General features: G+C 40.8%; 1 protein-coding gene across 3 annotated transcripts; it reads left to right on the plus strand.

Annotated features, from left to right (window-relative positions):
• The first annotated feature begins 1,799 nt into the window (after positions 1 to 1,799).
• TRNT1 (tRNA nucleotidyl transferase 1) lies at positions 1,800 to 20,511 on the plus strand. Of its 3 annotated transcripts, XM_045990562.1 has the most exons (9): positions 1,863 to 1,880; positions 2,605 to 2,710; positions 2,904 to 3,079; positions 9,005 to 9,198; positions 12,812 to 12,950; positions 17,023 to 17,149; positions 18,519 to 18,712; positions 19,489 to 19,742; positions 19,923 to 20,511. In XM_045990562.1, exons 3-9 carry the CDS (start codon positions 2,932 to 2,934, stop codon positions 20,175 to 20,177), a joined length of 1,311 nt encoding a protein of 436 aa, XP_045846518.1. In that variant the 5' UTR covers positions 1,863 to 1,880; positions 2,605 to 2,710; positions 2,904 to 2,931; the 3' UTR covers positions 20,178 to 20,511. The 3 variants fall into 3 exon arrangements, with proteins under 3 accessions (XP_045846517.1, XP_045846518.1, XP_045846516.1); XM_045990561.1 differs by lacking the exon at positions 2,605 to 2,710 and having other exon boundaries at positions 1,800 to 1,880; XM_045990560.1 differs by lacking the exon at positions 1,863 to 1,880 and having other exon boundaries at positions 1,934 to 2,710.
• Positions 20,512 to 20,895: the final 384 nt, after the last annotated feature.

The following is a 20,895-nucleotide window of genomic DNA, read 5'->3' on the forward strand; positions in this document are numbered from 1 at the left end:
AAGACCAAGGTGTGGTCTTTAAGTGCCTTTTCTGTACCTATTGGGATGCTCATACAGTTTTCTTTTTTAGTCTGCTAATATGGTGAATAACAATGACTGGTTTTCAAATGTTAAACCTATCTCGCATTCCTGGGATAAACCAAACTTGATCAAAATCCAGTTTGCTGGATTCAGTTTGCTAATATTTCATTAAATATATGTGTTTCTATGTTCATGTGGATATTGATGTATAAATTCTTTTTTGGTGATATCTGTTTCAGGTTTGTTATCAGTGTCATGCTGGCCCCAAATAAGAGAATAAATGTTTTCCCTTCTATTTTCTGAACAAAAATTTCGCAAGATTGGTGTTATTTCTTCCCTAAGTGGTTGATAAAATTGACCACTAAAACCATCCGGGCCTGGAATTATCTTTGTGGGAAGCTGGTTGAACAAACTTCAATTACTTTAATAGTAAAGGACTATTTAGATTTTTAAATTTCATTCTGTTTCAGTTTTCAGGTCTATTTCAAAGAATTTGTCCATTTCATCCTCAGTGTCAAATTTGTTGGCATAAAATTGTCCAGAACATCTTCTGTTATCTTGTTAAAGTCTGTGTGTCTATGGGGCTATGCTCTTTCACACTGAATTCTCTGTATTTTTTTTTTTTTTTTTTGCTCGGACAGCCTATATATATATTAGGATATATGAATATATTCATTTCCATTGAATGAGTATATTCATTCAATGCTTGGCCTCTGAACAGCAACTTGGAAAATTAGTCCTGTGCTTCTCAAAATGGGATACCTAGTAGGCCTGAAGATAAGAGGGGTGATCATTGGAAACCACAGAAATACTATGGCACATGAACTTTGTTTTGGAAAAATTTAGGGAAATTAAAATGCTATTAAAAAGACTATACTTCTGAAAACATGATGCAGATTTTATCTATTTTTAAAATATTTTATTTATTTATTTGAGAGAGAGGGAGCGTGCAGGAGCCAGAGGAGGTGGGGCGGGAAAAGCTGATTTCCTTCTGGTCAAGGCGACCATCACAGGGCTCCATCCCAGGACTCTTGGATCATGACCTAAGCCAAAGGCAGAAGCTTAACCTATTGAGTCACCCAGGTGCCCCTATTTTATTATGTTTTTAAAGATAATGGGTAAATTAATTGAAAATGTGCATTTTTTAAAGGATTTAGAGCTTTACTTCTACTTCTTTGCCACTTTATTTACTCTTCTCTGCCTTGGAAACAATGAAAGAACTGAATCAAATCCAGGTTTTTCACTTTGTAGCTGCAATAGCCTTCAGACTTGACAAAAACCGGGTGGGAAAATAAAATATTCCCAGTAATTTCAAGGAACCAGAGGGCTTAAATTTAGAAGTAGTGTGTCTGAAACCTTCTGCATAGGTCTTGACGAAGTGTCTCAGGCAAGGATAATAACATTCACTGTGCATTCCCTCCTTGCTGGGAAGTAACATGACATTAGGGCCTGGCAACCCCCTGAAATAGGTTTTATTGACCTTCTCATTTTACAAAGGAAAAGAGTGATACTTGTCCAAGATCACACAGGCATGAAACGCAGGTGGCCGTTTGACCACCCCAGCGCGAGAGAGAGGTGTAGAGAGATGTAGTTAAAAGAAGGAAGACTGCGGTTCCTCGAATTCCCCAGGAGTATGGCTTGGGGCGAAGGGTCGCTGGCTTCAGAGGCGTGGGAAAACCGCGCTCCGCCTCTAGCCCTGTCGTAGGGAGGGGGGAGGGGCGGAGAGAGCCCACTCGGGCCCCGCCCACGTCCCGCTGCGATTTCCCCATTCGCTGACAACAGACGCGCGGCGGTGACGTTACGGCGTCCGCTGTCCGGAAGTGCGTGGGGTGGCGACGACGGCGACGGCGTTGGGGCTGGTGAGCGGGCGCGCAGGGGGCATGCGGGTGCGCGTCGCAGGGAGGGCAGCAGGGCGATGAGCGAGGCTAGGCTTCCTTCGCGCGGGGACGCTTGGTGGGGGGAGGGTGCGAGCCTGGGGCGGTGAGAGGCGCTCTCTCCACTGCGGAACCGAGCTCGACGTGCAGGTCGTGGGGCCGCGTCCCTGCCACGTTCCAGTGACCGCAGGCTGAATCATAGGGCTTCCCCGGGCACTTTCCGTTCTTTGAAATGGCCGGGCCCCCGGAGGTCGCACTAAGGTTTTTTTGGTCTGGCACCTGGTGTGAGGGGCGGATACGCCACTTCCAAGGCCAGGGTCCTCAGCGGGTTTTTCTGATTTGAGGCGGAGTTGGAAGCGCTCTGTTTTCTTTCCCCACGTGGTCTGGGCGGGGAGGATGCATCTCGCCCCCTGGCGGGAAACGCCGCTTTTTGAAACGGGCTTACCACGGAAGGGAATGGCTCCCTAGTGGTTGGCGTAGGAGCCACTTGAAATCTTGTTGGTCCCTCACGGAGACCCACTTCACAGGGAGAGTGTGGGTGAGACTCAGGAGCCGGCAGGACGGGAAGGAATGGTGAACGAGAAAAAAGCGGGCAGGAAGACAAGTCTTGGGGAAAATGTTTTAGTGTCTAGGAAATGCCCTTGGGACATAATCTTCGGTGCCGGTGGGGAAGGACAGTGGTAAACATGTAAATGTGCCGTGTTTTGAGTTTCCTTTTCTGCTACCTCTGGTCTTGGCAGTCTGCTCTCCTGAAGCTTTAACTGAAACCCATCGCTCCAGAGAGTAACAGTAAAATGTGTGATGCGACTCTAGCAGTAAGTGCTTCAGGAGTACAAGACTGCACCGCCAGCCACAAGCCTAGATCTGGTCTCAAATTGTCACTGGTTTCAGTGTTTTCATCTGAACGGGAGATGAGGGTCTCTCAGATGTTAAATAAAATTGCAGTATATCCCTTTATTTTCCTTCCCTTGTAAATTTCATTATCGTACCTGCGTGTTTGTCTTGTAGATGTGTGGTCGGTGACTCTGCCCCCCAGATGCTGAGGTGCCTGAATCCCTGGCGCGGGCCATTACTGAGCTGTAGTTGGAGTAGGCTGTGCCTTTTCAAGCAGTATCTATTTACAATGAAGTTGCAGTCTCCAGAATTCCAGTCACTGTTCACAGAAGGATTGAAGAGTCTGACAGGTGAGAGGTTAGGATGCTTTCTTCCATTGGAAGGCCCGGTAAATGGAGAAATGGAGGCTTAATGTTTTTTAGCCAACACTCAGGGCTGTTTTTGTTTTTGTTTTGCTGTTGAGCTAATGAAAGAAAGGTTTACTGTAGGCATTCGAAAACTATAGCCAGACCTAAAAGAGTCAGGCAGTGACTTCAGTTAAAAAGCATGGTTCTTTTGTATGTTATGCTGACTACATTACAGAATTCGGCCTACTAACTTCATGAGTAGATTCATTTTTTTCTTGTTTTGTGGGTGAGGAAAGAGGCTTAGGGACGTGCCAAATTTTTTATAATAACTAGAGAGCTATGCAGTCTGCTTTCAGTACCTAGCTTGTAACCACCAAGCTATATGTCCTTCCTGATCATAAATGCCTTCTGAGTGAACTGAAGGCAGAAGGAAATCGGAGTCTCCTCCGTTTGTGCACATGCCAGACTTACTGGAAGGGGCACAGGAAATGACCTAAGCTAAGTCCCCGATTACAGCAGCTTTATGTTACTTACCACAGTCTTACCATTCCTTACTTAGGTCCTCAGTATCAGCTGTGCTGTTGCTGAAGCAGCCACACAGCTGCATTTCCAAGCCGGTTGTATTTTATGGACCCTTCAGAAATACATAAAGGTATTTGTGTGTAGAAACATGACAGGTACAGTGGCAACCTAGGCTGTGCATTAGGTTCACTTGGGGAGCTTTTAAATAAGCAGAGGCTGGGGCTCCACCCTAACCTGCGGGACTGGAATCTCGGGCGGATGGGCATCTCTAAATTTTTGTAAGAACTCTACTCCATTAGTTCTGATGCACAGAAGGTGGAGGAACCATGGCATTAAATTGTCTTTCCTTGTATGAGTTTATTCCCAGAGCTACTTTTCTATTCCTGAATTTAGATGCTTTTTTTAGATCCATGTCAGAGGTTTGTGGTCCAGAACTTGTTGATTCATATAGATTCTTCATGTGATCTTGACGTGGAGGGTCTAAAGCTGATACTTGATGCTGAGTTGTCATTACGGTGAAAAATGCTAGAAACTCCAGTCCAGTAGAAATACCAGTCACATGTGCAATGTATACTTTTCTACTAACCACATTCAAGGTAGAAAGAAACGGGTGAAATTAATTTTAATAATTATTTTTGTATAGCATTTCATTTTATCATCTAAGACACCATCATTTAAATATAAATTTATGTAAACATTATTATTGAGCTGTTTCACATCCTTCCTTGCAAGTCCTTGAAATCTAGAGGTTAGCACATCTGACCATCTTAATTCAGACTCGCTACATTTCAGGTGCTCAGTTCAGTAACTACATATGCCTACTGTAGAACAAATTGAGAAGCTTCAAATCTGAGTTGAATTCAAGCTTGTTCTTTCTTTATATGCCTTTCCCAGCTCCTAATCTTCTCATCTTCAGTTGCAAGAGGCCTCTTGGAAGAAAGGTGCCAAATGCTTGGATGTAGGTAATTAACTCTTAGTGGCCTGTTTCAGGTCCTTCTGCATTTTTCTTTTGGAAACAAGGCTCTGGATATTGATTGCTGTAGGTTTTGAACATCTTTTATTTTTAACCGTTTTCATTTGGCTTACTAACCCTTACCTCAAGAGTGGAATTGTCTGTACCTTAAGAGGGAAATCCTATGGATATAGAGACTCAGTATGGTGAGAAGATACAGATCTCTTTACCGCAGGGTCTTGTCCTCCAAAGCCTGGCAAATGGTAGTGTGGACATATTCTAAAGTTGACTTTTTTTAGGGTAGAGTGGAAGTGGCAAGAATGGAATCTTTTAGCACAAAGCTCATTAGTTAGAAAATCAAATAGTTGGTTTTACCTGGTTTTTGCTACTTTCTAAGATACGTATTCTGGTAAAACAAGATGTTCTGCATGAAAACAGTTCACACGCACACACACACACGATGGCTATTGTGTGGTGATGCTATGCAGTTGAATACTGTACCGGTTCTCGAGTCCTAGTAGCTGTTTTGCCACGTGTGAAATTAGTCCAGCATGCAAGACTTAGGGAAGCTAAGAGAGTGGATTATCTGTACACTGTATAGGATTTTGTCAGTTGTCGGTTTATTTCATGTAATTTATTTTTCCTTTTGCTTGAGGACAACATCGTAGAGGCATGCTAGGGCCATAGGAGATATTTCCCCCATTCTATACATGAGGCTGAACTTCCAAACATTGTTTGGACAAACCAGGGCTTTTTTGGCCACTTGGCTGTGGTCCATAAGAAATGCTGGGCATTAGCACTCAGTGGTTAGCTTTTAACTGCTTTGTTATGTGCTGTCATAAAGCCATCATAGTTACTTTGGGGACAGTAGGAACACCTGATCACTCTTCAAGTTTGGGAGCTCCTGGAAACATTGAAGAACAGATCGTTTCTTTTTTGGTAGTAGTAGTCATGACATGAAATGGTCTCCCCATTTTAGTTCTACTTTCTGCATCCCCTGCCTCCAAAACTTAAAATTCAAAATTATAAAGGGAAGAAGTTAATGAAAATTAGATTGAAAAGTAAAAAAAGACAGTCATAAAAGTTTTTTGACATAATATCCTTTTGATTGCTGATGATAATAATTACAAAGAGTTTACTATTAATAGTTTGGAATCATGAGATTATGCATTTCTTTTTTTTTTTTTAGATTATGCATTTCTTGAGTCTCAGGCTTAAATTTACAATTAAATTTAGCTGTAGTAGGTATTATTTTTCTGAGTATATCATTGGAATGTGGATTTCTGTGAGATTGCAGTTACCAATAATTGAGGAAAAAGTGTGTCTAAGCTTGATAATTCCTACTCTTCTAGGTCTGTATAAAGTCATTGCATTATTTACAGTTTTTAATGGCTGTTCCACACAGGCACATACATATGCCTTAATACGCCTTTCTCAGTTGTATTATAATGTTAGAATTGTGAGTTTTTTGGCAACAGTTATCCATTTCTATGTGGCTAATCAAAATGATGAATAGATTACTTTGAATTTTGGATCTCTTTGTGTAATGCAGTTAATTATTAGGTGCCTTTGAACTTAGAATTTTATTTTAGTTGAGTTAGCATGAGACTTAAAACAGGTTATCTTGTATTCAGTCTTGACCTTCATCCTGTTAAACTAGGTTCAAGTGAAAGTAAAACTTACTCATTTTTTGCATTTCACAATAGTTTCCTACTGTAGTGAAGGAAGAAAACCTTTAAAAAATACACTTTCCAGTGAGGTCACTCTGATCTATTTATTTTTTTTTTGAAGCAGGGATATCACAGTTAGGTTCCATCATGAGCCGTGTTGGTGTAAAGATGGGTGAGATAGGTATTCTACCCTGAGAATGAACAGGTAATTTTAATATAATTAGTATGCATAAAAAATAGGCTTCTGGGGGCGCCTGGGTGGCTCAGTGGGTTAAAGCCTCTGCCTTCGGCTCAGGTCATGATCCCAGGGTCCTGGGATCGAGCCCCACATTGGGCTCTCTGCTCAGCAGGGAGCCTGCTTCCCTTCCTCTCTCTCTGTCTGCCTCTCTGCTACTTGTGATCTCTGTCAAATAAATAAAATCTTTAAAAAAAAAAAAAAGGCTTCTGTAGTAGCTTAGAAGAGATTAATTTAACTCCACCATTAGGAGAGGCTTACTAACCTGAATCACAAAAGATGAGTAAGGATGAGCTAGATCAGTGTCTTTCTTATTGTGGGTAGTAACCCACGAGTGGACCTTAAAGTCAGTTTGGTGGTCATGACCAACATTAGAAAAACAGAGGAAAAGAGGGTGGAATAGATGAGATTGTGTGGTATGAAGTAACAGTATTTCCTGAAAGTTTAGTTTAGGTATGAGTGACTGACATGCAAAATGTCTTTCTGGTCTGAGTAGTGCACCAAGATATTTCATGGCCAGCTGCTCACTAGGTGAGTAAGTTGGGAAGGTGTTTGAGTGAAGTGACCTGTGCAAGCAAAGTTACCCGAGGGAAACTACAGGAAGAGTTTGAGGGTAATGTGTGATGCAGAGATTAGTGAGAGAGGAGAGAGGTATAATGTTCTGCAGAAATGTGGATATTGTGCTGGGAGTAGTCATAGCAACAATGGCATGGCCTAATGAAGCGAGTAACTTAGAACCCTCTGTCTAGATGTTGGAAGCGGGATTTCAGGGGGCTGGTGTAGCACTCCAGTTCAGGAAGGGGACGAAGAAGCCCTGAACTAGGGAAAAATGAGGATAGAGTCCAGAAACATTTTGGCAGTCCTTAATTTATTGGGTCATGGACCTCTATAATAATCTCATGAAAACTGGAGTAACGTATATGTTTTTTTGTGTTGTTTTGTTTTTCTGACTACCATACTAGGTTTTTATATTTTAAGAGACTATGAACCCTATATGAAAGAACCCTTACTAGAGACAGAGTCAGTAGGACTTGATTAGAAATGTGGAATGAAAAGAAATGAACACATATTCTTGGAAGGGACTTAGGGTGGTCTGGGACAGCTAAAAATTTAAGGCCAGAAGGTAGAGGGAAGGAGCATTTGTTACTTAGTAGCAGATCATTTTAGGTAGTCTCCAGAGTTGGGCTGAAGGTTTAGGAAGAACAGGAAGAGGAAGAGGATGAGCAAGCACAGATTTCAGGTAGGGGTGGAGGTTAACATACTGGCTTGTGATTAGGGATGCCAGAACTCTGATGTATTTCCCTCAGTGCTCAGGTCAGTGCCCTCCAGCTAGAGACCAGGTGAGTTATTAGTCCTTGCAGTGAGGGAGAATACTGACCATGGAGAACATTGGAGTATCTCAGCCAAAGGTTTTTAGAAAGGACTTCTTGTAGGGTTTGTGCTTGTATTCTGTGTTGGGGCAAGTATAGGAAGTACAGTTTTCCTGTGGGTTAGGTGGTATCAGGAAGCAAGGATAAATCTGTGATGGGTATCTTGATTCTTACCTAGAAGGTGAGAACACGGCTCTCTGCTTTCTCACCTTTTAGGTGAGAAGATGAGAACACAGTGCTATGATCTATTAACCGATGGGTAAATAAGTCACACGTATTGTCATAAGGTGGTGTCCTTGACAGTGTTCATGTCTTCTGTGTTCAGACACCATTACTAGTTGTCTTCTTTTAACTGATCCGTCGTGGTCACCGAGTGGACTTGTCTGATGTGGATGTTCTCTGACATTGTGTTCAACAGGAGAACAGCAGGGCCCGACTGTGGGTGCCAGGTCAGTTTGTGGCAATACCAAGGCTCAGGGAGTTGTATAAGGCCAGTTCCTAGATGTCATTCTCCCTGGGTGCCATATGCTGTCCTTTGGTCATGAGTAATTAACAGTGGACTTTGTCTTATCTAGTACCTAGAGGAGTCCGTTCTGGGTCTCCTGTACTGAGGCCCTCACAGTAGTTTGAGATTTCCTGTGGATTTTCTAGAGCTCAGAGAGGAGCAGAAGTAAACATCGTATGCGGATTAGTTCTTGGTGGATTCTTAGCGGTAACATCTTCACACCTGGGGTGATAGACTAATGTTGTTTGACAGTGTCATAGTTTCATGCATGAACATTGTAGCCTCAGCATCAATACAGAAAGGGAAATATGTCTAAACACCTCAAATTTCTGAAGTATGCACAGAAACTTGGCGAAAAAGCAGAATTGTTCACTTTTTGATTGTAATTAAAATGTGTATCGGTGACCTTGGGGGATTGCGGAAGATAATTCAGAAGATAATTCTGAATTATATTCTGAATCTGCCAAGAAAAACAATCCTCAGATTCCCTACTCTCAGAGTTGTGAGAGGCATTCTACTCTAGGTAAGTCACTTCATTTCTGTGGGCCTTATTCTAATTTTTATATGGAAAGGCACAGTTAAATAATTTCTGCTTTCCCTAATAGATTGGAAAAACCTTGTGCTTCTGTAATTCGTAAATAAATTGAAATGAAAAATATTCTTTCTCCTTTCAGAGTTATTTGTCAAAGAAAATCACGAGTTAAGAATAGCAGGAGGAGCAGTGAGGGATTTATTAAATGGAGTCAAGCCTCAAGATGTGGACTTCGCTACCACTGCGACCCCTGCTCAAATGAAGGACATGTTTCAGGCCGCAGGTATTCGTATGATAAACAACAAAGGAGAAAAGCATGGAACGATTACTGCCAGGGTGAGTGGAGGGTTTGACAGCAATTACGTTGTCTTTTTTGTAATTTTTAAAAGTTTTGTGTGGTTTTTTTTTTGTTGTTTTTTTAGTTTTAAAGAGCAAGTGACAAAAAACTACTAAAAATATGTCCATCTCTCCTCCCTCTTACGCCCTGCATCCTCCTTTGCTACAGCCACTTTCGACCAGTTTTTATCATACTTACCTGTCAGCCCCACATTTCTAAGAAAGTCGTTTCTATGCTGCAGTGTTGGTCTTTGCTTCACATTTCCCAGTCGTGTGCTGACTTGCTGCCCGGGAGAGTCGCACTATGCTTGGACCGTCATGTCCGGTCGAATTCATGTTCGGTGTTTTCATCTGTGACTGTACGGCTGGATTATGAAGTGTATCGTGCCTGCATGTCTTTCTTAGGTGATTTTGCTTTCCCGTGCACTTGACAGCATTTTTCTTTTATGTAGCTCTCTGTGTGCCACTAATTCATTCCTGTACTCTGTAAAGTTCCTCTCAGTAGACGAAACCCATCAAGTTTCAGTTCCCGTGTTTTGAGCCACCTCACCTGGTGCCTTCTCTTCTCTCACATGTGCGTGCTGTGGTGTGGCCTGGCTCCGCATTCCTCGTCCTGAGATTGGCCGGCACCAGATCCTGGGAATTTCCTGGCCTCCTCCTTGTTAGACTTCCTGGTTCTCGAGTCCTATGTGATAATTTTTCTTGTTTTCTTTCTTTCTTTATTTGCTTGTTTATTTATGGCTCTCCTTTTAATAGTCTGAAACCTGAAAAAGCCTTATGTGTCTGCAGATTTTTTTTTAAAAGATTTTATTTGTCAGAGAGAGTGAGCAGAGGCAGAGGGAGAATCAGGCTCCCCACTGAGCAAGGAGCCTGATGTGGGACTCGATCCCAGGACGCTGGGATCATGACCTGAGCTGAAGGCAGCCGCTTAACCAACTGAGCCACCCAGGCGTCCCGTCTGCAGATATTTTTATTTTACCCTCACACTGGTCTGATAGTTTTATTGGCTGTGGAATTCCAGGCTGGTGATCATTTTCACTCAGAAATGGAAAGCCTTTTTTTTCCACCTGTCAGTGCTGCCTCTGGGAAGTCTGAGCTCATTCAGATTTCTCCTCAGAGATCAGAGCCCCTCCTCCACCCCTTTTAGGACGACTTTGTGATCTTTTTAGGTAGTGTTAATAATTTGAGAAGCTATGCTTTGGTTTGGATGTGTTTTTGTATCAGGGACACTTAGTGAGCCTTTCTGTGATCCTCTCCTAATTTCGTCCCCTTTGCTCAGGGTTTTCACCTTTGGAATCTACTGTGACGCTGGATGTTGGACCACGGGGACTGATCTTCTGGTTTTATTTTTTGTCTCCTATTTTATATTTATTTAAGGATTTTTTTATTCTTTTGAGAGAGAATGAGCACAGGCAGTGGGGAGGGATAGAGGAAGAGGGAAAAACAGACTCCTTGTCGTGCTCAGAGTCTTAGGGGCTTGATCCCAGGACCGTGAGATCATGATCTGAGCTGAAGTCAGTCACTTAACCGACTGAGCCATTCAGGCGCCCCTCTCCTATTTTATATCAGTATCTTTATTTTACTTTCCATGAGATTGCCTTAGCTTCGTCATCCAGTCTCTTATATTTGCAACATTTGCTATTTTTAACTTTTTTTTTTTTTAAGATTATTTATTTATTTATTTATTTGACAGACAGAGATCACAAGTAGGGAGAGAGACAGGCAGAGAGAGAGAGAGAGGAGGAAGCAGGCTCCCTGCCAAGCAGAGAGCCCGATGCGGGGCTCGATCCCAGGACCCGGGGATCATGACCTGAGCCGAAGGCAGAGGCTTTAACCCACTGAGCCACCCAGGCGCCCCTATTTTTAACATTTTTAAGAGGTGTTTCTCAGAATATTTCTTTTGAAAAGTTCCTCTTCTTGTTTCAGATGCATTATCTTATTTCCTTTAGGATATCAGTTATAGTTACTTTGACACTGTCTCTCTTTCCTCTGAGCTTTTTCTGTCTTTCCTGTTGGCTTTCCTTAAATGGGGGTTTGGTTCTCTTCTTAAGTTTGGGTGAGCCTTTGGTGTTTGTAAAGTGACTTGAGAACTTTACTGTAATTTTGTGTAGGAAATGTCAGCCAGTTTGTTATGGAATCACCAGTTTAGTATCAGAAGGTCTTTTCATTAGGGGAAATCCGGGGAATCCTTTAGTGTCATTCAGGTTAGAACAAGCCTAGTTATTAGCGTTTGAGAAACCAAAAGGGGAAAGAGAATGAGAGTCTTGTTGATTTTTTTCACTTTATCTTGTTTTCATTGTGGTAGTTCACTCCACCATCATCTGTATCTGGTGTCCCAAATTGTGACTATTTATAGTTCAGTCTTTCTGCTGAGTTAATCTATGTTTCTCTGCCTGGATAAGGGAGACATTCCAGGGGTCTGTTTCCTACAGTGATTTTCAGTCTTCCATATTTCAAACCCTTTTCTTACCACTTATCTTTAGAGAAAAGTTGTGCTTCAAATTCTTGAGTTCTAGAACCCTAGAATGAGCTCTAACTTGTTTCCAGAAAAGAAATGAGATTCAGAAGAATTCTAGAACAGACTTCAAGTGATCATTATTGGCTTTCAGTTCTTACTGAGATTCCAAATTCCTCAGTGGCATGTAAAAACCTTTGCTGTCTACCCCTAAATGCTAACATGCTATTTGTCAGCAATACTTCTTGTGCATATATCCCTCTTTCTCTCCATGTGCCTTTGGTCATCTTTTCTCTTCATTGAAATGCTTTTTCCACATGTGCACGTGCAGATTCTACTTAGTTTTCTTTCTCTCTCTCTCTCTTTTTAAGATTATTTATTTATTTCAGAGAGAGAATGAGAGAGAGAGAGAGCGTGCGCGCGCACATGAGAGGGGGGAGGGTCAGGAGGAGAAGGAGACTCCCCCTGAGTGGGGAGCTCAATGCTGGACTCTATCCTGGGACTCCAGGATCATGACCTGAGCTGAAGGCAGTTGCCCAACCAACTGGGCCACCCCGGCACCTACTAGTTTTCAGGGGTTAGCATATATGTCATCTGTCCTGAAGCTACTCAGCTTTTGCCAGCTGGAGCTCATCTCTCTTCCCATGATAAATATATTACTTTATTTCAGCATCATTGATGGTTACCAGTAAAAGAATTGCAGAAGGTTTTAGTGGTTCATATTTCTTCTTCTATCAGTCCTTTGCTCAATGGTATTTGTTGTAAATTGAATTCAGCTCTTTGCAAACTGGAGCCATTAACTATTTCAGAATAGCCTAATTGGAAATGAAGAACTGGAATACACTGTTTTGAGGGCCTCTTCTGTTCTCTGTCACAACATTTGTTAGAGTTGTCATTTTTTTTTTAATGTCAGACTCATCCTTTTTAATTGAGATGGATTTACTTCTTAAAAAATATTCTTCGGATCTATCTTGAATATGGTGGTTTTTCTTCTGTTTCAGAATACATGTGCAGTAGGTGACTTTTAAAAGAAAGAAGTTATCAGGACTCATATATTTTTATATATGTGTATATATACATACACATATCAGGACTCATTTATTTTTTTCAACTCATCCAGTGATACTTAAAAACTAATTAAAAAACATTTCATTACAGCTTCATGAAGAAAATTTTGAAATTACTACACTGCGGATTGATGTTGTCACTGATGGAAGACATGCTGAGGTAGAATTCACAACTGATTGGCAAAAAGATGCTGAACGCAGAGATCTCACTATAAATTCCATGTTTTTAGGTAATATTTGGAGATAATGTTTTAATCTAATCTTTCTGAAAGCTGTTTTGTTGTTATTGTTGTTGTGTTTTTTTTGGTAAAGATTATTTATGTGAGAGAGAGCAGGGTGAGGTACAGAAGGCAAAAAAGAGAGAATCCCAAGCTGAGCCTGTTCTGGGTGAGGTGCCCATTGCAGGGTACAATCCCACGACCCCAAGATCATGACCTGAGCAGAAACCAAGAGTTGGATGCCTAACCGACTGTACCACCCAGGTGCCGCCGAAAGCCTCCTTTTCAAGTGAATCCTTGAAATGTTCTCCACCCTGAGAGGTTGCATTAGTTTCATCTGAGAGTGTAGTATATGGGTTAAAAGATGAGTCTAGAGCCAGAGTCCTGGGTTCAGATTCTGACTCTGCCTCACTGGCTGTAAACTGAGGATGCTAATATCTGCTTCCTTTGCAAGGCTGTTATGAGGATTAAAGGTGTTAGTAATTTTAGGTATTTAGAACAGTGCCTGGCACATGTACACATTCTGTGTCCACTTACTAATTGCATCTAAAAATGGTTAACATTTTAGGTAAGAAAAATGCACCCACATGCATTTCCCCATATCATTCTCCATTGCTCTGTCTTTTGTACATGCCTACCCTAGGCTCTCTTTCCTCTTTTCTGGTGCCCACGGCACACACTTGTGAATGACCTCAGCACCTTTTCTGTTGCTGTGCCTGGACACAAGGTCAGATTCTTTCATAGCATTGCATTTTAGGAATCACCTGTAATCAGTTGGCATGCAAGAGAAAACCCTTTTATCTCAACTTGATTTTTTTTGTTAAAAAAATTGAGATTCGTAATAGGTGGATTAAATTAGTGCTTTATTGAAGCATTATTTTTTGTCCTTTAAATTGTAGTCAAGCCCTTTGTATTTAAGACTTTGGATTAGAAAAGAGAGCTGAAGCAACCACTCTTTATAACATAGTTGTGGCAATTGTAATAGTGAAAGGACGAAGGACAGGTTCCTTGCTACCCAAAAGTATCCTGTGTTAGTAACCTCTTTCAAGCTGAAGGTGGTATAAGGTGTGGAAACGATTACTCTGTCATCACAATGAAAATCATCTTCCAGATTTCTTTTGGTTAGCAAAAACAGGTATTAATGTAGGTCTTTTATAAAGGTGATGTGGCCTAAAATGAACTCGGAGACAGTGGAGAAAACCTGTAAATAGGCTTTGCTACATGGGATGGAGAAGGGGGTTGTATGCCAAGATGGGCATCTCTTGCTTACTGCATTAAGAATGCGTTTCTAGAGCAGCTACTAGGTTCTCAGTTACTTGATACACTTTATCACATTGAACTGTCAGAAAAACTTCATTAAATATTAAATCCATTTGATGAGGAAATAGGCTGAGATTTTAAGGAGCTTAGCTCAAGTCACAGACTGCCATGATTGGAGCTTGGATTTCCAAAGCCTAGGTGATTTATGACCAGAGGGAGCCCAGTTGGGCAGTGTTTTCTCTCCATTATGTGACCAAACTCCACATGTTTATTTCATCTTAGCTCATTCTCACTTAGGGTAAACTGCTCCAGCTAGTGCAGTGTGTAAAATTTGCTAGCTGGCTTCTCCTAAGCATATCTAACTAAAAGAGAGAAGCTAATATTCCTTTCCAGTATGCTGCTTGATAGAAATACAAACTATTCTTAGTGCTACTACTGTTTTCTAACATTTGCTGAGCCCTTATAATGTGCCAGGCACTGGCACAAGCACATCACAGGAATTTAATCTTCCCAGCATCCCTATGACGCACAGACTGCTGTTTAACCTACAGTAATTGGCTTAAAGTTGTGCAGCTGGTAGATTGCAGAATTAGGATTCCAACTTAAGCATCCTGGCTCCGGAGGTCACATTCTTAACCACGACATTATTCTTAGCAGCTCAACTTTATTTCTTATTTTTATGCACCATATTTTGAAAGTGCTATTCAAAGCAAAAAACAAAGTGCACACTGATAGGATATTCTCACTAATTTTAACTTTCAACCCATTTTTCTGTCCAGGCTTTTTTCAAGCCTTACTGGATGAATCATTACGGGTTCTGGCATTTCTGGTTACTTTGCTTCTCAAACCTTGCTCTTGTCTTATCTTATGTTTGGTTTTTGTTGTTGTTGTTTTGTTTTTAAAGATTTATTTATTTATTTATTTGACAGACAGAGATTACAAGTAGGCAGAGAGGGAGAGAGGAGGAAGCAGGCTCGCTGCTGAGCAGAGAGCCCGATGCGGGGCTTGATCCCAGGACCCTGAGATCATGACCTGAGCTGAAGGCAGAGAAGCTTTACCCACTGAGCCACCCAGGCGCCCCTGTTTTTGTTTTTTAATATCCTGCAGAAACTTTTTTTTTTAACTGAAAATGACTTTAGTACTTCCATGCTCACCAGGGAGAGTCCAGTCTTATCATTAAGAAACAGATATACCACATGTAGTTGCAACTTTGTAATCATATTTTTGCCTGTTTCCTCTCCACCCTCCCATTTTCTGTTATTTCTTTGAATTTGGAGCTTTTTAAATTTGCTATACATCTCAAGATGCCATATAAATCAGTTTGGGAAGTGTTAAGCCTGAGCTTACTAGTATTCTGCATTTGGGTTATCAAAGAGCATTGAAGTTCAAACAATTCAGTTGTGTAGTTTTTTTTCAGTAGTAGTGGCAGTATCTCTTGGGATCATCAACCTCCCCACACGGATGGTTGAATAGTATGGAGAGGGAGAGGACCTTACACAGGATCTTGAGCAGACACCTAGCTAAGCTAAGACAGAGCTCCATGGGGGCTCGATTTCACAACCCCAAGATTGTGACCTGAGCTTTAACCACCTGAGCCACCCAGGTACTCCAAAAAAAATCTGCATTTTCAAAGGTATTTTATGTCTCCTTAGGATATTTTTAGCTAATTCTTCAATTTATATATGGTATTTTTGTTTATAAGAGCTTTTTGTGTATGGGAAATTAGGTATTTGACTTTGACTTACATATTCTTCTCAGTATGTCAGTTATTTTATGCTTTTCATTATGGTGGTTCTTGCCATGCAGACATACTTGATGTTTAGGTGGTTGGATTGTTTCTTTTAAGGTTCTGGTGGTGTGTGTGTGTGTGTGTGTGTTTTCTTGGTAAACCCCCATGTAGACTAAAATCTGCATATTAATTTTTGACTCGCCCCCCCCCCCCACTTAATTACTAATAGCCTACTATTGGTAGGAAGCTTTACTGATAACAGAAACAATCGATTAATGCAAACTTTGTGTGTTGTATGTATTATACACTGCTTTCTTACAATAAAGCAATCTAGACAAAAGAAAATGTTAAGAAAATTATAAAAAAAGTCTATAGTCTTGTTAAAAAAAAAAACAAAAACAAAAACACACATACGTGCGCTCATGCACACCTGGGTGGCTCAGTTGGTTAGATGTGTCTGTCTTTAGCTCAGGTTATGATCTCAGCATCCTGGGATCAAGCCCTGAGTTGGGCTCCCTGCTCAGCAGGAAGCCTGCTTCTCCCCACCACACTCCTTGGCCCCCCAGTCCTGCCCATTGTGCTCATCTTGCTCTCTCCAATAAATAAAAAAAATCTTTAGGAAAAAAGAAATTTATCTCTCAGTGGGCCCATAGAGTGCAAACCTGTGTTTAATAATTAACTATATTTTGAAAGGTTTTCCCCATTCTAAGATCATAAATTTCCCCCCCGCTATGGTTTATTGTTTAGTTCTTCCAGATTCTTTTTGCTATTTTTTTTTCCCAGATTATTTGGCTCTTCTTGTTTATTTTTCCATATTAACTTGAAAATCAGCTTGTTTGGTGTCTCCACACCAATTCATTTCACTTCTGGGTATTATCTTTTTAGTTGCTGTTGTGAATAAAGCCTTTTATTCCATTACGTCTTCATTTGATAGTGGGTATTTATGAATGGTGTCATGTCTGTATTTTTACTTTGTAACTCTTCACTTAGTTTTTACTGTTTGTAATAGTTTTTAATAGTTTTTAAAAGAGAATTTTATTTTCCAGCACCTGTTTGCTAACAGTGATCTCTCCCCTTTTTTTTGGTAATGATTAGGTTTTGATGGTACCTTATTTGACTACTTCAATGGTTATGAAGATTTAAAAAATAAGAAAGTTAGGTTTGTTGGACATGCTAAACAAAGGATACAAGAAGATTATCTTCGAATTTTAAGATATTTCCGGTAAGAATTTTTAAAAAATAATACAGATTTTAATATCCCAGAGCACAATTCCAATCATGTGAAATGCGCAGGTCAGAGTACAACATGGAGTCATCCCAAATGTCTATCTCTGATAGACTGATTAGTAAAGTGTGACCTAACTGTGAGATAGTACTTGGATATTTCCTATTATTTTTCCCCCAAAACACAGATACTCAATTCTGTGATGGTCTTGTATAAAATTCAGCTTTAAATCATTTTTTAAATGTCCATTTTTTTCCCTGCACTGATCATTCATTACATAGATGATTGAGTGTTTACCACAGGCCAGTCACTTGCTGGGTGCTTTGAATATGGAGGAATGAGTGCCTTTGCCTTTATATGGCTTACAGTTTTAGGTGGTCATGGGTAACCCTTAGATGAGCTGGCTAAAAGTATGAAATGAATTTGGATGGTGTTGTGGGTAGCACTGATTTTTAAACTCTGAGCTGTAACCCTTTTTAAAAATGATTCTGACTGGCTAGTTTATGTCTAGTTTTTTTCACTGGTTGGGATCATATTTAGAATATTTTGTAATGGAGCCTACATATTTTGTCAGTAAATGCTTGTCCTTTCTTTGTTTATTTAATTTTATTTATTTATTGGAGTGAAAGGGAGTGAGAGCAGCAGACTCCTCTGCTGAGCAGGGAGTCTGACTTGGGGCTCTATCCCAGGACCCTGGGATCATGGCCTGAGCCAGAAGCAGATGGTTAACCGACCGAGCCACCCAGGCACCCCAGTGCTGTTCCCTTAAATTTGAGTACTTGTAACACTCTTGCAAATAACAGAACGCAGGCTGACATCCATAGTTACTGTAATTTAATCTACATTATTAATGAACTGAATTTTAAAGATGAGTGTTAGTACAGGCATACGTTAAGGCTTCCAATTCTGAGATTGCTAGAAATACACTCCACTCTGTACAGCTAGATCAGTCCTACTTGAAACTCTTCAAAGTACTGATGGGCACAGACAAGTAAGCTTTGTACACACTGTTCCATTGATGGCATTCGAGGCTTTCCAAGAATGTTCTGCATTATTCCTCCAGTAAGGGTAACCAGTTTTAGGAAGTACATTTGATGGCCATTCTGTCCAATCAGTCACTGATTTGGAAATGAAAGTGAGCAGAGGGTTCTAGTTCATGCTAGTTTAAATTTTATTGGCTCTCAGATTTTGTCACCTGGGAGCAAAAAGAAGGTAAGGAATTAACCAGATGTCTAAAGCCCCTCTTAAACCTAAATCATCTGTATTGTCTCAGATGTATAGAATAGTACCAGTAAAATGCAAAATGAGATTTTTCTGGTGATATGCCAACACAGAGGTAACATGGCATGAGAATTTTGTTTTGCAGGTTTTACGGGAGAATTGTAGACAAACCTGGTGACCATGATCCTGAGACTTTGGAAGCAATTGCAGAAAATGCCAAAGGCTTGGCTGGAATATCAGGAGAGAGGATTTGGGTTGAACTGAAAAAAATTCTTGTTGGTAACCATGTAAATCATTTGATTCACCTCATCTATGACCTTGATGTGGCTCCTTACATAGGTGAGAGCCAAGTTATAAAGTATTTGAGTTTTTCAAAGTGAAACATCTGGTTTAAAATTTCATAGGGAAAAATGTTTGACTAATACAAAAGGAGAAATGCAGTATTTTAAAATAAGATAAACTTTGGGGTCAGAGGTAGGACATGGTGGCCTTTGGTGTCAGACCTGGTTTTGAATGATGCTTTGCCACATATCAGCTCTGTGGTTTGGATTACTTCCTCGACTATTAGTTGCTGAATCTAAAAAAGGGGTGTGAAGGTAACAGCATCTGTCTAAGAGAAGCGATGAAAGATTCAGTGAGTTAATACATGTAGAGCACTTCAAGAGTGACATACATAGAAATTAATATATTCAGAAAGAACAGTGATCTGTGCTGAAGCACACTTCAAGAAACTTGGGGGTATGTCAAATACAGTTTTTGAGTGGTGGTAGGGGGGTGGGTGGATGGTCTGTGAGAGTAGGTCAGTGGCAGTCATGAGTAAGTATCTCTTGCAAGTCTGACTCCACCGCCACTGCCTCCAGACCTCCGGATGTAGTTCATTAATGGAAACTCATGTGTTAGGACTCGCCTAGCTTTTGGGGACATTATGGGCGGGAATAGCAGCCGTGTTTATCAGTGGTTAACCTTTAAGATGGAGCATCAGACTGAACCAGTGAGTTCCAGTGACAGGGCATTTTCTGTACTATAACTGTGGTTGGTTGAGGATATGAATGTGTTTTATTAAATTTACGCACTGTAAAAAGTAAAAATCGGTGAAAAATTTTTTCTCCTTCCAGGCTTACCTACTAATGCAAGTTTAGAAGAATTTAACAAAGTTAGTAAAAATGTTGATGGTTTTTCACCAAAGCCAATGACTCTCTTGGCCTCATTATTCAAAGTACAGGATGATGTCACAAAACTGGATTTGAGGTTGAAGATTTCAAAAGAAGAGAAGAACCTTGGTATATTCATAGTTAAAAACAGGAAAGATTTAGTTAAAGCAACAGATAGTTCAGAGCCACTGAAACCCTATCAAGACTACATTATAGACGTAAGTATATACAGGCTTGGTCAGAACTAATTTATTAACACTAAAACCCAGTGTGTTCTGTGGATTTCATTGACTGTAAATGAAAAATTTCACCTTGGTTATTTATTTGCATTTTAGGATAGGATCAATAGCAGGCATTCTAACATGTACTGGAACTGAATGTCTGATTTTGGCTCTTAGGCTAGGGAATCTGATGCAAGCACCCGCGTGTGTGAGCTCCTGAAGTATCAGGGAGAGCACGGGCTTCTGCAGCAGATGCAGCAGTGGCGTGTTCCTCCGTTTCCTGTAAGTGGCCATGACATCAGAAAAGTGGGCATTTCTTCAGGAAAAGAAATTGGGGCTCTGCTGCAGCAGTTGCGAGAACAGTGGAAAAAAAGCGGCTACCAAATGGAGAAAGATGAACTCCTAAGTTACATAAAGAAGAGTGAAAATTGATGAGAGCTGGCACTCAATAGCAGAGAATTTGGGGTAAAGTTAGATTTTCTTCTCTCCCTGTCAGATTTAAGAGACTTGAATATGTAGGCTAAAGAAAGCCAGCTTAGAGGACCTTTTCAGATCAACAGAGGTCTTCTATGGTGAGTTTCAGGCAATAAACTCAAGTCTACCTCCTCTTTATCTCAATTTATATCCTTGAACCTTGTGATTCTTTTGGAATAACTCCTGCTGTGATAGTAGTTGGCTTCCCGTTTTCATCTGTCTAGGCGTCCCCTCTCTCCTACCCCAGTGTAACGCGTTACTGATCTTAAAAAGTGCTGTCTTTAAGAAAGAAGTGTTGAGGGGCGCCTGGGTGGCTCAGTGGATTAAGCCGCTGCCTTCGGCTCAGGTCATGATCTCAGGGTCCTGGGATCGAGCCCCGCATCGGGCTCTCTGCTCTGCAGGGAGACTGCTTCCTCCTCTCTCTCTGCCTGCCTCTCTGCCTACTTGTGATCTCTCTCTCTGTCAAATAAATAAATAAATCTTAAAAAAAAAAAAAAAAGTGTTTGCAGTTGAAATAACACATTATTTTACCATTGTCTTTAAGTGTCAATTCTTACTTGAATTTCAAAATAAAATTGTTGAAAGTGGCTGACAAAATATCCTGTATAAAATTATAAAGACCAGGTATGTCCCTGGTGGCTGGCATTCCTACACCCAAAACTTGTTCTGGCAGTAC

Source organism: Meles meles, chromosome 20, assembly GCF_922984935.1.
Source record: "Meles meles chromosome 20, mMelMel3.1 paternal haplotype, whole genome shotgun sequence".
Lineage (NCBI taxonomy): Eukaryota > Metazoa > Chordata > Mammalia > Carnivora > Mustelidae > Meles > Meles meles.

Excerpts from the sequence above, each read along its gene's own strand:
- TRNT1 (XM_045990561.1), top strand. The coding sequence starts at position 2,932 with ATGCTGAGGTGCCTGAATCCCTGGCGCGGGCCATTACTGAGCTGTAGT. Across the intron at positions 17,150-18,518 it reads CGAATTTTAAGATATTTCCG|GTTTTACGGGAGAATTGTAG; the intron begins GTAAGAATTTTT and ends TTTGTTTTGCAG. Across the intron at positions 19,743-19,922 it reads ATCAAGACTACATTATAGAC|GCTAGGGAATCTGATGCAAG; the intron begins GTAAGTATATAC and ends TTTGGCTCTTAG.